At 36.2% G+C, this 12,851-nt stretch overlaps 1 protein-coding gene across 4 annotated transcripts in view; it reads left to right on the top strand.

Annotated features, from left to right (window-relative positions):
- Positions 1-12,851, top strand: part of LOC309803971 (RNA-binding protein 27) — a 69,901-nt gene that overhangs the window by 19,058 nt on the left and 37,992 nt on the right. For 2 of the 4 annotated variants that reach the window (XM_082620910.1, XM_082620908.1), the window contains exons 4-8: positions 2,297-2,388; positions 3,060-3,253; positions 4,555-4,815; positions 6,306-6,593; positions 9,143-9,277. In XM_082620910.1, the coding sequence (XP_082477036.1) occupies positions 2,297-2,388; positions 3,060-3,253; positions 4,555-4,815; positions 6,306-6,593; positions 9,143-9,277 (970 nt within the window). Of the gene's footprint in view, positions 1-2,296; positions 2,389-3,059; positions 3,254-4,551; positions 4,816-6,305; positions 6,594-9,142; positions 9,278-12,851 lie in introns of all 4 variants that reach the window. The other 2 variants (XM_082620909.1, XM_082620907.1) reach the window with 1 other exon arrangement.

Raw genomic sequence — 12,851 nt, 5'->3', positions numbered from 1 at the left:
AAGGGAGCACTCCTTTATTCTCCACTTAAATACCATGCTTGAGATTTAAAATCATGTTTGGTAGTGTACTGCAGGATGCTAAATAAGACTTCACCCATATTGCTTTGGATTTCTTGTTATCTTTTTATGTTTTCCATCACCCATTAGAACGATTAGTTTAGCTTCCGTAACCTAAACTTGACACTTCCTGGATGTAGAAGTCATACAGTCCTTTGTCTAGCTTCCTTGTTAGCTCATTATTTTATGAGATTCATCCATATTGTGCATGCCCTTTGACTTTTTTTAAACAGCTTATTGAGGTGTAATTCACCAACTTTACAAGTCACCTATTTAAAATGTACAAATGTGATGATTTTTATTGTATTCAGAGTTGTGCAGCCGTCTCCACAATCCATTTTAGAACATTTTCATCCTGCAAAAAAGAAACCCCATACTCATTGTCATCACCTTCCAAGTGCTTCCCTTCCTAGCCCCCACCTCAGGCAACCACTAATCTATTTTCAGTCTCTATGGATTTGCTTATTCTGGACATTTCATAAAAATGGAATTATACAGTATGTAGTCTTTTGTAACTGGCTTCTTCCACTTAGCATAATGCTTTCAAGATTCCTCCAGGTTGTAGCACGTATCAGTACTTCTCTTTTTTTTTATGGATGAATAGTACCCCATTTTATGAATATATCACATTTTCTTTATCCAGTCATCAGTTGATGGATATTTGGATTAATAGGCAAATGGTTAATACTTTTTGCCTATCATAAATAATAAATAAATAATGCTGCTGTGAACATTCATGCACAGGTTTTTGTTTCGTTTTTTATTTCTCGGCTCCTTTAACTATTTAAGAATAGTTTTTCCTATTAGAAAGTAGTTTAGAAAATTAGTTTCCGGGACTTCCCTTGTGGTGCAGTGGTTAAGAATCCGCCTGCCAATCAGGGGACACGGGTTCGATCCCTGGTCTGGGAAGATCCCACATGCTGCCGAGCAACTAAGCCCGTGCGCCACAACTACTGAAGCCCGCGTGCCTAGAGCCTGTGCTCTGCAACAAGAGAAGCCACCGCAATGAGAAGCCTGCGCACCACAACGAAGAGTAGCTCCCGCTCGCCATAACTAGAGAAAGCCTGCGTGCAGCAACGAAGACCCAACGCAGCCAAAAAATTTTAAAAAAAACAAAAAATAACGAAAACTAGTTTCCTAAAATTAGAAAAATTCAGAGTGAATTAATACGTGCCCATCAAAAAAACATTAGAAAATACGGAACAGCAAAAAGAAGGAAAAAGTTCTCCAAGTTGATGTCTTTTAAGTCTCTTTATATCTTTAAATTCCCCCCTTCATACTTACCTATATATCTACCTCTCTTCTTCCTTTCTTCACCCTCTTTTTTTCCTTAAATTTTGTTTTGTCGAAGAAACTCAGTCATTTGTCTTACGGAGTTTTGACTCTGGATTTTGCTGATTGCATCCTCTGTATTTCCTGTAAATTGGTAGAAAGAATGATTTTTAAATATAGTCTAATAATTGTAGAGTGTTTTTGTCAGCACCATATGGTTGCCATATTGTGGCTGCCATTTTATGTTGCCTGAGTTTTACTAAATTCTTATCTTCTGTTCCATTCATTCACTTGCTTATTTGTGTATTTTTAAGTGAGCTTCTCCATTAGATGGGCATTTGTTTACCTCTTCCAAATGTCTTTATTTCATTTCTCTCTGGTAAAGGCCATATATTTGTTTTGAGATTAACTTCTGTTTAAAAACTATAATAGAATCACTAGTTCTCTATTTCTGGTCAATCTTGACTGTTAAGTTTTAAAAGAAGCCTTAACATTTCCAGTAATTCCAATACCATTTTTCCATAATTCACATGAAATACTTAGTTTTATAGCAGTGGTTAACTTAACCATTTGTTCCCAAAACCTTTTGTGTGAAATAAATCTGAAGTTCTCAAATGAATTAATGTGTGAATATATTTTGTAATTAGGAAAACACACACCATTTTACTGTATGATACTTAGAAATAGAGCTTTGCTATTTTTACTGTTTCAGTTTAAAGAGTGAGCTGCTGTTTTCCTCCTATTCTCTACCTTAAGTTAGCATTTAAAAATTAACATATTGTTATTAAAGTAATTTCAGCATCTTTTTTACTTCTTCCTGTTGACCAGCTTTTGGGGATGTGATTTGACTTCAGTATTTCAGTATATTTGTGCCCTCTCGTGTGCCGGACCGGAAAGATTATCAGGTGGATGTGTTTTATAATTTATAGAAGGACTCTTCTTGTTTCTAATGAATATTTTCATGTAGGTATTTCAGGAGCCAGCAGAGGAAGAACGAGATGGCAGAAAAAAGAAATACCCTAGTCCCCAGAAGACTCGTTCAGAATCTAGTGAACGAAGGTTTGTGTTTCTTTTTAATTAGGAAGACACTGATAACTCACTTTTCCGTTACCTTAGAAGAGCATTAAAGGGATTTTTAACACTTGCTCTACTCCTCTCTCTACGCTGATTAAAGAAGGAAAATGTTTTTCCTTCCATTCCCTCTGTTTTTTGTCTTTGTCATACTCTCTGCTCCTTTTATAAACAGTCTTCATTATGTGCTTTCCCCAAGAGCTCAGGGTTGGGAGCAATCTCCTTAGAGAATATTAATGAAATGTTCCATTTTGTTAGGGGTGCTCAGTATTAAAATCATCTGTAGCATTTTCTGTTACAAGTAGTGCAGTTTATATGTTGACTCATCAGTCTACCATCAAAAAATTAGTCTTTGTTTAGGAAAACTTTGTTTTGAGCCTTTTGTCTTTTCCAGTTTTAAATATGTTTTTTCTCTTACCCCTCCCCATACTTTGGATTCACCTCTTTTTTTCATTTCTCCCCACCCAGTGTACTTGAAGGGAATGTGTTTTTCTTTTTATATAATGGATTAGAGGAATTATGTGGTGGTTTTATGGCTTTCTGGAAAAGTATAGAAGCTATGAATTTTGGTGAATCAAGGAGGATATTTCATACTACTGATTTGTTTTCAGACTTGGTTTCTATAGCACACATATGGCTTTCATATCTGTGTATTATAGGACACGTGAGAAAAAAAGAGATGATGGCAAGTGGAGAGACTATGACCGGTACTATGAGCGGACTGAATTGTACCGTGAGAAGTATGACTGGAGAAGAGGCAGGAGTAAGAGCCGGAGTAAGAGCCGAGGCCTGAGTCGAAGTCGGAGTCGAAGCCGGGGGCGCAGCAAAGACCGGGATCCCAATAGGAATGTTGGTGAGTCCGTGAGGCTTCCCCAAAAAACTCCGTAGTTGCTTATCTTCCTATATCACAAGGGTGCCAGAGTGTCCCTTAAAAGTAAATGTACCTTTAATATGTTTGAACAATGTAAAATCTGGAATTGTCTCAAAAAACTTGCTTTTTGTTACAAAGACAAGGCTCTATTCTCAGGTTGGAGTCAAAGGAGTTTGACTGAAAAGAAGCTATCCATAAGTGTATCATAGTATGTGAGTAGACTTAAGTCATGTTGTATAATTGAAACAAATGTCCTTTAGTCAACAAAGCTGTTACTGGAGGAAGAGGGTTGCCTGCTCCCCTACCCCCACGCCCAACTGAAAATAATTGATTTGCTTTAAGGTTGCTTAGAGTATTTAAAATTAAAAAGAAAGAAATTTAAGTAGATTACTGGGATCCCAACCACTGATGTCCCAGGATAGCAGTTTGGAAGTCAATTCTTTTTGTTGTTTTTTTCTTTTTGTGGTACGGGGGCCTCTCCCGTTGCGGAGCACAGGCTCCGGACGCGCAGGCTCAGCGGCCATGGCTCAGGGGTCCAGCCGCTCTGCGACATGTGGGATCTTCCCGGACCAGCGGGGCACGAACCCGTGTCCCCTGCATCGGCAGGCGGACTCTCAACCACTGCGCCACCAGGGAAGCCCGGCAGACTCCTTTAATTTAACAACAGAATGGCAAACCACCTTCACGGGAAGAAACCTATCCGTCTAAAGACCGGCAACCATAGTTGGTAGTGAGGCAAATTTCTTTTTTCTTTTTTTCTTCTTTTTTTTTTTTTTTTTTTTTTTTGTGGTACGCGGGCCTCTCACTGTTGTGGCCTCTCCCACTGCGGAGCACAGGCTCCGGACGCGCAGGCTCAGCGGCCCTGGCTCACGGGCCCAGCCGCTCTGCGGCACATGGGATCCTCCTGGACCGGGGCATGAACCCGCATCCCCTGCATCGGCAGGCGGACTCTCAACCACTGCGCCACCAGGGAAGCCCTGGAAGTCAATTCTTGGATAGCATTCTTAATAAATATCAGTAGAGAAACAGGTCTTTCTTCATTTTGTGTTGATGTTGATGTTATAAAAGATGATTTTATAGAAGTTACTGGTCGAGATATGTCACACTGTTGATGTTCCTGGTTTTAGGATATATTAATAATGAGAGCACTTTGAAATATGGACAGCTCAGTAAGTTTACTTCAGAATTCTCATCTTCCTTTTTCTGTGAGAAAATAAACGTAGTTTAAGAACATAGACGTCTGATCTTATTTGTTTCTTGTTTTTATTTTGTCTCTGAAGCAGAACATAGGGAAAGATCAAAGTTTAAGAGTGAGAGGAATGACTTGGAGAGTTCCTATGTGTCTGTGTCTGCACCACCTCCAAACTCTTCTGAGCAGTATTCCTCTGGGGCACAGTCTATTCCCAGCACTGTTACTGTGATCGCACCTGCGCACCACTCTGAAAACACAACGGAGAGTTGGTCTAATTACTATAATAATCATAGCTCTTCCAATTCATTTGGTCGAAATCCTCCACCAAAGAGGCGATGCAGAGATTATGATGGTAAAAGTTCTCTTCTATATTGTACCCAAAAGTATTAGTAAACAAATGTTGCTAGTAATGCATACCTTTTCATTACAGTCTGGATTTTATTAAAAGGGATGAATGAGGAGGAGAATCTCTTTTGGCGTATGCTTCTTTACTTGTTGGGTGTAATAGTTTGGCTCTTGTTAACAGAATGTTTAAATTTTACCCTTTAGTTTGTTTTTTGTTGTTCTTGTTACTTCAAACACTATAAGTATACCACAAACTTTGGTAGACACTAGGAATTTTAATTTTTTGGTGTGGTGTTTGTCCCTGGGAATTTGTTAATAAGCATGTATAACCTACTTACAATTTTAACTTGCTAACTTTCCATTTGAATGAATGGATCAGGCTGTGTGTGTGTGTGCATTTATTTTAATTTTTTATTATGGAAATATTTAAATATTTACAGAAGTTGACAAAAATAATATAATTAACCCTAGTGTATCCATGATCTCACGTCAACTCATGGGCAATCTTGTTTTTGTGTATACTTCCACCACGTCTCCCTGGCCTGTATTATATGAAGCGAATGACAGACATCATAACATTTTTTCTCTAAATATAGAATGTATATATTTTTACATTTTATTTATTTTAAGTAGGGAATAGAATCACATGATTCAAGCATTAAATCACTCTCACCCTGGTCTTCCAGCCACAAAGATCTCCTTCCCAAGGACAGTTTAATGCTGTCAATTTCTTGTGTCTTTCCAAACATAGTCTTTGCATGTGTACATAAACAAAAACATATATTTCCCCCACTTTCTTTTTTACATAAATGCTAGTATACTACATACTATTCATACTTCATTCATACTATGCATAATGTTTTTTTCACGTAGCAATATTTTCTGGAGTCATCCTGTGTTAATATATAAAGAGCTTCCTCAGTATTTTTTACACTTCTTAGTATTCTGTATGTACAAAAATGTGTTTAAACCTGTTTCTTTTTGATGGCACTTTTGAGGTGTTTCAAATATTTTGCTGTTACAAACAATGCTGCAGTGAATAACCTGGTACATAATGCTCAGTTGAATAATTTAAAGTTTCAGTTCCTAGATATAGCAAGAATGGTTGCTTTAGAATAATAGCATGAAAGTAGGTAGTTGAAAGTAGATCATCTAATTTAAGTTCCTTATCCCTCCCCACCTTTGTTAAATTGTTATTTAAAATATGTGAATTTTTATTATGAAAACTCAATAGCAAATGGGTTAATCTAATAGTGGTTGGTAGCCTGTTTTTGATCCAGTTATTTGCTATCTCAACAAAGTGTAGTCTCACAGTATAGAAAGTAGAGAGTACACCTGCCCCTACCTCAGGGATATGCGATTGTTAACAGTAACACTAAGAAGGCTTTAGACTCCTTGGAGAAAAAACACTTCATAAATCAGATTGTTGGGTGTTTTCAGGGACTTGTTTGTTTTCTGAATGCTGGGTAGATCATAATAAGATTTATCTTCTTATAGAAAGAGGATTTTGTGTACTTGGTGACCTTTGTCAGTTTGATCATGGAAATGATCCCCTGGTTGTTGATGAAGTTGCTCTGCCAAGCATGATTCCTTTCCCTCCGCCTCCTCCTGGGCTTCCTCCTCCACCACCTCCTGGAATGTTAATGCCTCCGATGCCAGGCCCAGGCCCAGGCCCAGGTCCAGGTCCTGGCCCAGGCCCAGGCCCAGGTCCTGGCCACAGTATGAGACTTCCTGTTCCTCAAGGACATGGCCAGCCTCCACCTTCTGTTGTGCTTCCCATACCAAGTAAGTATATGTTGAATATTTCTTTAGTGGAGAATTATATTTAGAAGAATCCACCCCTTTTACCTAACTTGACACTGGATTTTAAGTTTTTGAAAAATAAATTATTAATAGAATTTGGAATATATTCCCATAATTAAGATGTTTTTCTTTTTTTTCTATCCAGTGTTATATTGCATTATTTGTAGTACCTCCAAGTGTAAATTTTATCAATAGTGGCCTAATCTGTATTGACCTGGAGTCAGAATCTTGCTAACTGATAGCATCTTAAGAAAGCCAGTGTTTTGAAGAGGTCAGAAAAAAAAAAAAAGAATATGCCAGTAGTTCAGTGAAATTTCCGTCTTTAAAGAAAATCTCTGCCAGAATATTGAAATAGGGCTTCCCTTGTGGCGCAGTGGTTGGGAGTCCGCCTGCCGATGCAGAGGACGCGGGTTCGTGCCCCGGTCTGGGAAGATCCCACATGCCGCGGAGCAGCTGGGCCTGTGAGCCATGGCCGCTGGGCCTGCGCGTCCGGAGCCTGTGCTCTGCAGCGGGAGAGGCCCGCGTACCACAAAAAAAAAAAAAAAAAAAAGAATATTGAAATAATCTTTAATACATTTTATTACGGAAATTTTCTTTTTTTTCTCCCAGTTTTATTGATATATAATTGATGTACAGTACTGTATATGTTTAAGGTATTCAGCATAATGATTTGACTTCTATACATCATGAAGTGATTATCACAATAAGTTTAGTGACCATCCATCATCTCTTATAGGTACAAAATTAAAGAAATAGAAAAAAAACTTATTTTTCTTATGGGGAGAACTTTTAGGATTTACTCTATTAACAACTTTCATATATAACATACAGCAGCATTAATTATATTTATCATGTTGTACATTACATCTCTAGTACTTATTTATCTTATTATTGGAAGTTTGTGTCTTTTGACTGCCTTGGTCCCATTCCTTTTCCCCTCTATGGAAATTTTTGAATATACACAGATGTAGAATAATAATATTCCATGTACCATCATCCAACTTCAGTGGTTATCAATATTCAGCTGTTTCTGTCTCATTTATTCCTCCCCTCCCCCCACACAATTTTTTTGCTTATTTTTTTTTTTTTTTGCTGAAGTAAATTTCAGATGTCATAGCATTTCACCAGTATGTACTTCAGTATGAATCTCTTCAATGATAAGGACTTCAAAAAAAATGATCAATATGCTCTTACCACATCCACCAAAGTTAAGAGTAAGAAATGTTTAAAAATGATCATTTAAAAAAACTTAACTGGGGCTTCCCTGGTGGCGCAGTGGTTGAGAGTCTGCCTGCCGATGCAGGGGACACGGGTTCATGCCCCGGTCCGGGAGGATCCCACATGCCGCAGAGCAGCTGGGCCCGTGAGCCATGGCCGCTGAGCCTGCGCGTCCGGAGCCTGTGCTCCGCAGCGGGAGAGGCCACAACAGTGAGAGGCCCGCATACCGCAAAAAAAAAAAAAAAACAACTTAATAGTTGCTGGTTTAGCAGAAACAGAAATAAGACTAAATTTTTAAAATGTAACTGAAAAAATTCTGGGGCAGTCAGTTTACATGTGTACAAAGACATAAGAAAATATCTACCCAAAGACATTTAATGTTTTAAGAGTTGGCAAATTATTTTAAAAAATGGTTGCCATTCAGTTTATTTAAGTTGTACTTTTTCAATTTTCGGGGTTTTTTTAAATCTTAATTTTTAAAATTATTGCAAACTCACAAGAAGTTGCAAAAAGAGTTTAAGATGATTCCATGTACCCATCGCATAGCTTTCCTGCAGTAATATTCTTTATAGAACACATTTCATTAAAGTTGATAACGATTTGGAGACATTTAATGCATAGATTTGGTCAATAGCAATATGGTTATTTTAACAGTGTTTGTTAGTATTTAATATTGTCACATGAATGGTATAATTATGAAGCTCAAGGTGAGATTTTATTTCCCAGATTAAAAGCCATCTTTGATGTATAGGAATTCTCACAATAAACGATCTTAACGTCATTTTGGGAACATATCTGTTTAAAAGTTAAATCTAAGAATGTCATTTCCCCCCAACATTTTGCTATGAAAAATTTCAAGGAAACAAATATCATCTAGGTTCTACAATTAACATTTTACTATATTTGTATTATCACATATGATCTCTCCATTTTTAGTTTTGATGCATTTCACAGTACGTTGTAACATCAGTACACTTAAACATGTTTATCATTAACTTGAGAGTTCTGTAGAACTCTATCACCCCAGAAAGTTTGTTCAGGTCCCTTGGTAGCCATTTTCTACTCCCCCTCCAGATGCAACCAGTTCTGCCATTTTTCCACCCTAGATTAGTTTTGTCTGTTACAGAACTAAAATGTCATTTAAATTAATTATGTACCCAGTGCTTAAGCCTGCACATAGCAAATTCCTTAATTCTGTTCTAAGCCAAAGTAGGTATTTTAAGTGTGAATATCCAAATTAATACTTGGTGTAGTGAGTATTTTTTTAGCTAGGAAACATTAATGCTCTACCTTTCACTTTTGGTTGTCTGTAGGACCACCTATAACACAGTCAAGCTTGATAAACAACCGTGACCAGCCTGGGACAAGTGCAGTGCCCAATCTTGCACCAGTGGGAGCAAGACTACCTCCTCCTTTACCCCAGAACCTCCTTTATACAGTGTCAGAACGTAAGTATACATTTGATTTAAAATTGCTAGGGTATAGGAAAGCCAAGTTTTCTCAGAACAGTCTTACACTTAAAAAAAAAATACAATTAATTTCTATTTTTATGGACTGTGCTATATAAAAATTATATTTGTGTTTTCAGGGCAGTTTACTGTGTGGTTATGATATATAAGTGTATTTTAATTTTGTGTGATAATGGGAGAGAAGGGCAAGGCCTTCTGTATTGGAGAAGTCTACTCTGCTGTAGAGTAGCAACATTTCTCCACTAAAAGAATTTTATTTTGAAGCTTCTGTTCAAAAATTGTTCCTCTGATTGAATTTCCAAAACATAAGGCTTATCTCCTAAGAGTATACAAAAAGTCTGATAAAATATACCTAATTATTTAACTTGTAATGCTGAAGTGGAGAGAGCATCATTTAAACTGTAATATTTAGTGGTTAGGCTGTTTTGTAACATTTATGTTTAACTGTAATAATATGTTTTTCTTGGATCCTAATTCTCTTTTATTTCTTAAGTGTTTTTTTTGTTGGTGTTGGTTTTAGTTGACTAAGGCTTAAAAAAAGTTTTCTTCAAAAACATAAAAATAAGGTAGTTGGTTGTTTAAAATGTCAGACTGTGAGATTTTCTTTACAGAGCTAGGTAACTTTATAGATAAATTCATCTTTTTTTGTAACTGTGTTTATCATAAACGTTTCTTCATCTCTGTCATGACCTGGAGAGGCAACTTAGAAAAGTAATTAAGCTCAGGTTCAAATTCTGCTTCCATCACTTATGTCATTGTGACCTTAGACAAGTTACCTAACCTCTTTGTATCCTAATTTCCTCTTTTGTAGAATAGAAATAATAATAACATTACTCACCTCGTTAAGGTTATTTGGGGGAAGAAATGGATTAATACCTATAAAGCATCTAGAATAGTATCTGGCACCTAGCAAGTTACACGTAAGGAATAGTTATTATAATTTTGTAGTTATCATTGTCTCCATAAATTTCAGCCTCTCTGAAATCAAACCTGTTATCTTCCCTTAAATCTCTACTACCTCCACAATGCCTGTCTTTCTTTGTTAATGGAAATAACACCCACCTTATCACCTAGAATTGAAACCCTGACATAACTGACTCATTGCTTTGCTTTTTTATATCTAGTTAATCGAAAAATTCTTCCTCTTTTTCTTTGAAGCATCCCTTTCTCTCTATTCCTGCTGTGGCTTCTGCCCTCATCCACGCTTGAATCACTTCACATTTCGGATTATTGCTACAACCTTCTTGACTCCATTACATTTCACCCCCATCTTCCCCCCATGTCACACCACATAATACTGCTAAGCTAGTTTGCCTAAGAAAACCAGCCATGACAGTTCCTTATGAGAACTCTTCAGTGGCCATTATTTCCTCCTAAACCATAGGTGAACCCCTTTCTATGGCTTCTCTTTCTATAATCTATTCCTCACTTCTTGGTAGTCTGTTTTCACTATCCCCCCATTTGTATTTTCTGTGCTCAGGCCAGTTACAACCGTCTGTGCCCCTGTCATGACTCAACTTTGTTTTCCTGTCTTCATTCTTAGTAATGTACTCTCTCTCCTGTTTTTGCAAGACCCAGATCTTCTAAGTATATGGGGAACATTATTGCTCTGTTCTGAACTCCTACAGTACCAAAAAGCATTTATTACATAATGACATATAATTGTACATAGGCCTACTATTTGATTTCTTTTCATTTATGTAAATCTTACGTTTAGCTGTTCTTCTTCAGAACAGAAACCACATCTGATAGTTAAGTAATTGTCCATACTGTTTCACTTTTAGTATCTCACCGTCTTCTAATTACTGTAGTGTCTTGTTGCGGTGCTTATTTGTTTTACTGCTTTTCTCATTTTTTTAATTATGGGAAATTTCAGACATATATAAAAATAAAGAAGGTAGTATAATAAACTGCCACATTCCCATCACCCAGCTTCAACATGTTTCATGTTGACCAATCTTGTTTCATCTATTCCCCCCTGAATCAGCTCTTAACATTACTTCTTAATGCCTTTTATTTATCTGAGAGTCTTTTGCAGATCACACATTTTCATACTGTTAAATTTAACATTGTGACTCACAATAAAAATTCCATTTTGTTTTTAATTTCTAAAAAATCTGGCAATTACCATTTATTTTAATATTGTTAAATTTAACATTGTGACTCACTCTATAGAAGTTCCTTTTTTTTTTTCCCCAGGATGAGATTTTTATTTTCTATTTCAGATAAGTTATGGGGAAATGTATATCAAATTTTGTGCCCCGAAGTCCAGCTTTTTTTTTCTTTTTTAATTTTTATTGGAGTATAGTTGATTTACAGTGTTGTGTTAGTTCAGGTGTACAGCAAAGTGGATCAGTTATACATATACATATATCTACTCTCTTTTAGACTCTTTTCCCATATAGGCCATTACAGAGTATTGGGTAGAGTTCCCTGTGCTATACAGTAGGTCCTTATTGGTCATCTATTTTATATATAGTAGTGTGTATATGTCAATTCCAATCTCCCAATTCATCCCTCCCCACCCCTCACCCCTCTCCCCCCAGTAACCACAGGTTTGTTTTCTACATCTGTGAGTCTGTTTCTGTTTTGTAAGTACGTTCATTTGTACCATTTTTTTAGATTCCACATATAAGTGATATATGATATTTGTCTTTTTCATCTGACTTCACTCAGTATGACAAAAATTCCATTTTGATTTTAATGAAAAAATATCTGGCAGTTACCATTTATTTCAATGACTTAGCCTAATATTCATTAATTAAGCAAATACTTATTGAGTGCCTACTATGTGCCAGGCATTGTGCTACACCCTAGGGAGCCAAGGTGAACAAAATGTCTGACTTCATGTTTGAAGATGATTTTTCTGTTATTTTTTAAAGCCAGACTATTTCTGGTATATCAGTAAAGTTCTTTTAGAACTGAAGTTTCAAGTTTCTGTTTTTCAGAGGCTGATAACATTTCTAAGAAAATTTTGGGGACCAATACAGTTAGCAGCTTCTTATTTTGCTGTGTTAAGGACTGCAACTGCATATGAAGACATCTAATATTTCTATTTTAAAAATACATTTTTATACCAAATAAATCAGAATAAATGACAGTCCTTTTAAATTTGGCTTTATGAAATATCACATTTTTTTCCCATTTTTGTTTCAGACCAATAAAGGGCAATAGCTTCCTATTGGTATTTGTGAATTAGTGCTTTAAAAGATAGTCTTATATGCTGTGTCATTGTTTATAAAGAGACTTAGTTGGTGGGCAACTGAACATTTTGAAACTTATAAAATATTCAATATTGGGAAGTTTAAAACTCTATTATGCAAACTGCTTTCTTCCTTTCTTAAAAGTTAAAATGTGATTCCAAAATTTAGAGAGAAATTTGAAAACCTAGGAGATAGTTCCTGATAATCTAAACATAAAAAAAATTTTTTGGTGAGTGTAGTTTGTTATTTATAAATTTTTTGTATCTTTCTATTCAGTTGATTTTAAAACAGACTTTTTTTTTAATTACCTTTGAGACAGATAAGTTGAGTTCTTCAAATTGTTCAGGTTC

This window comes from Mesoplodon mirus, assembly GCF_964341445.2.
Source record: "Mesoplodon mirus genome assembly, chromosome: 5".
NCBI classification, from domain to species: Eukaryota; Metazoa; Chordata; class Mammalia; order Artiodactyla; family Ziphiidae; genus Mesoplodon; species Mesoplodon mirus.
This window is presented reverse-complemented; position numbering and strand designations above follow the sequence as displayed.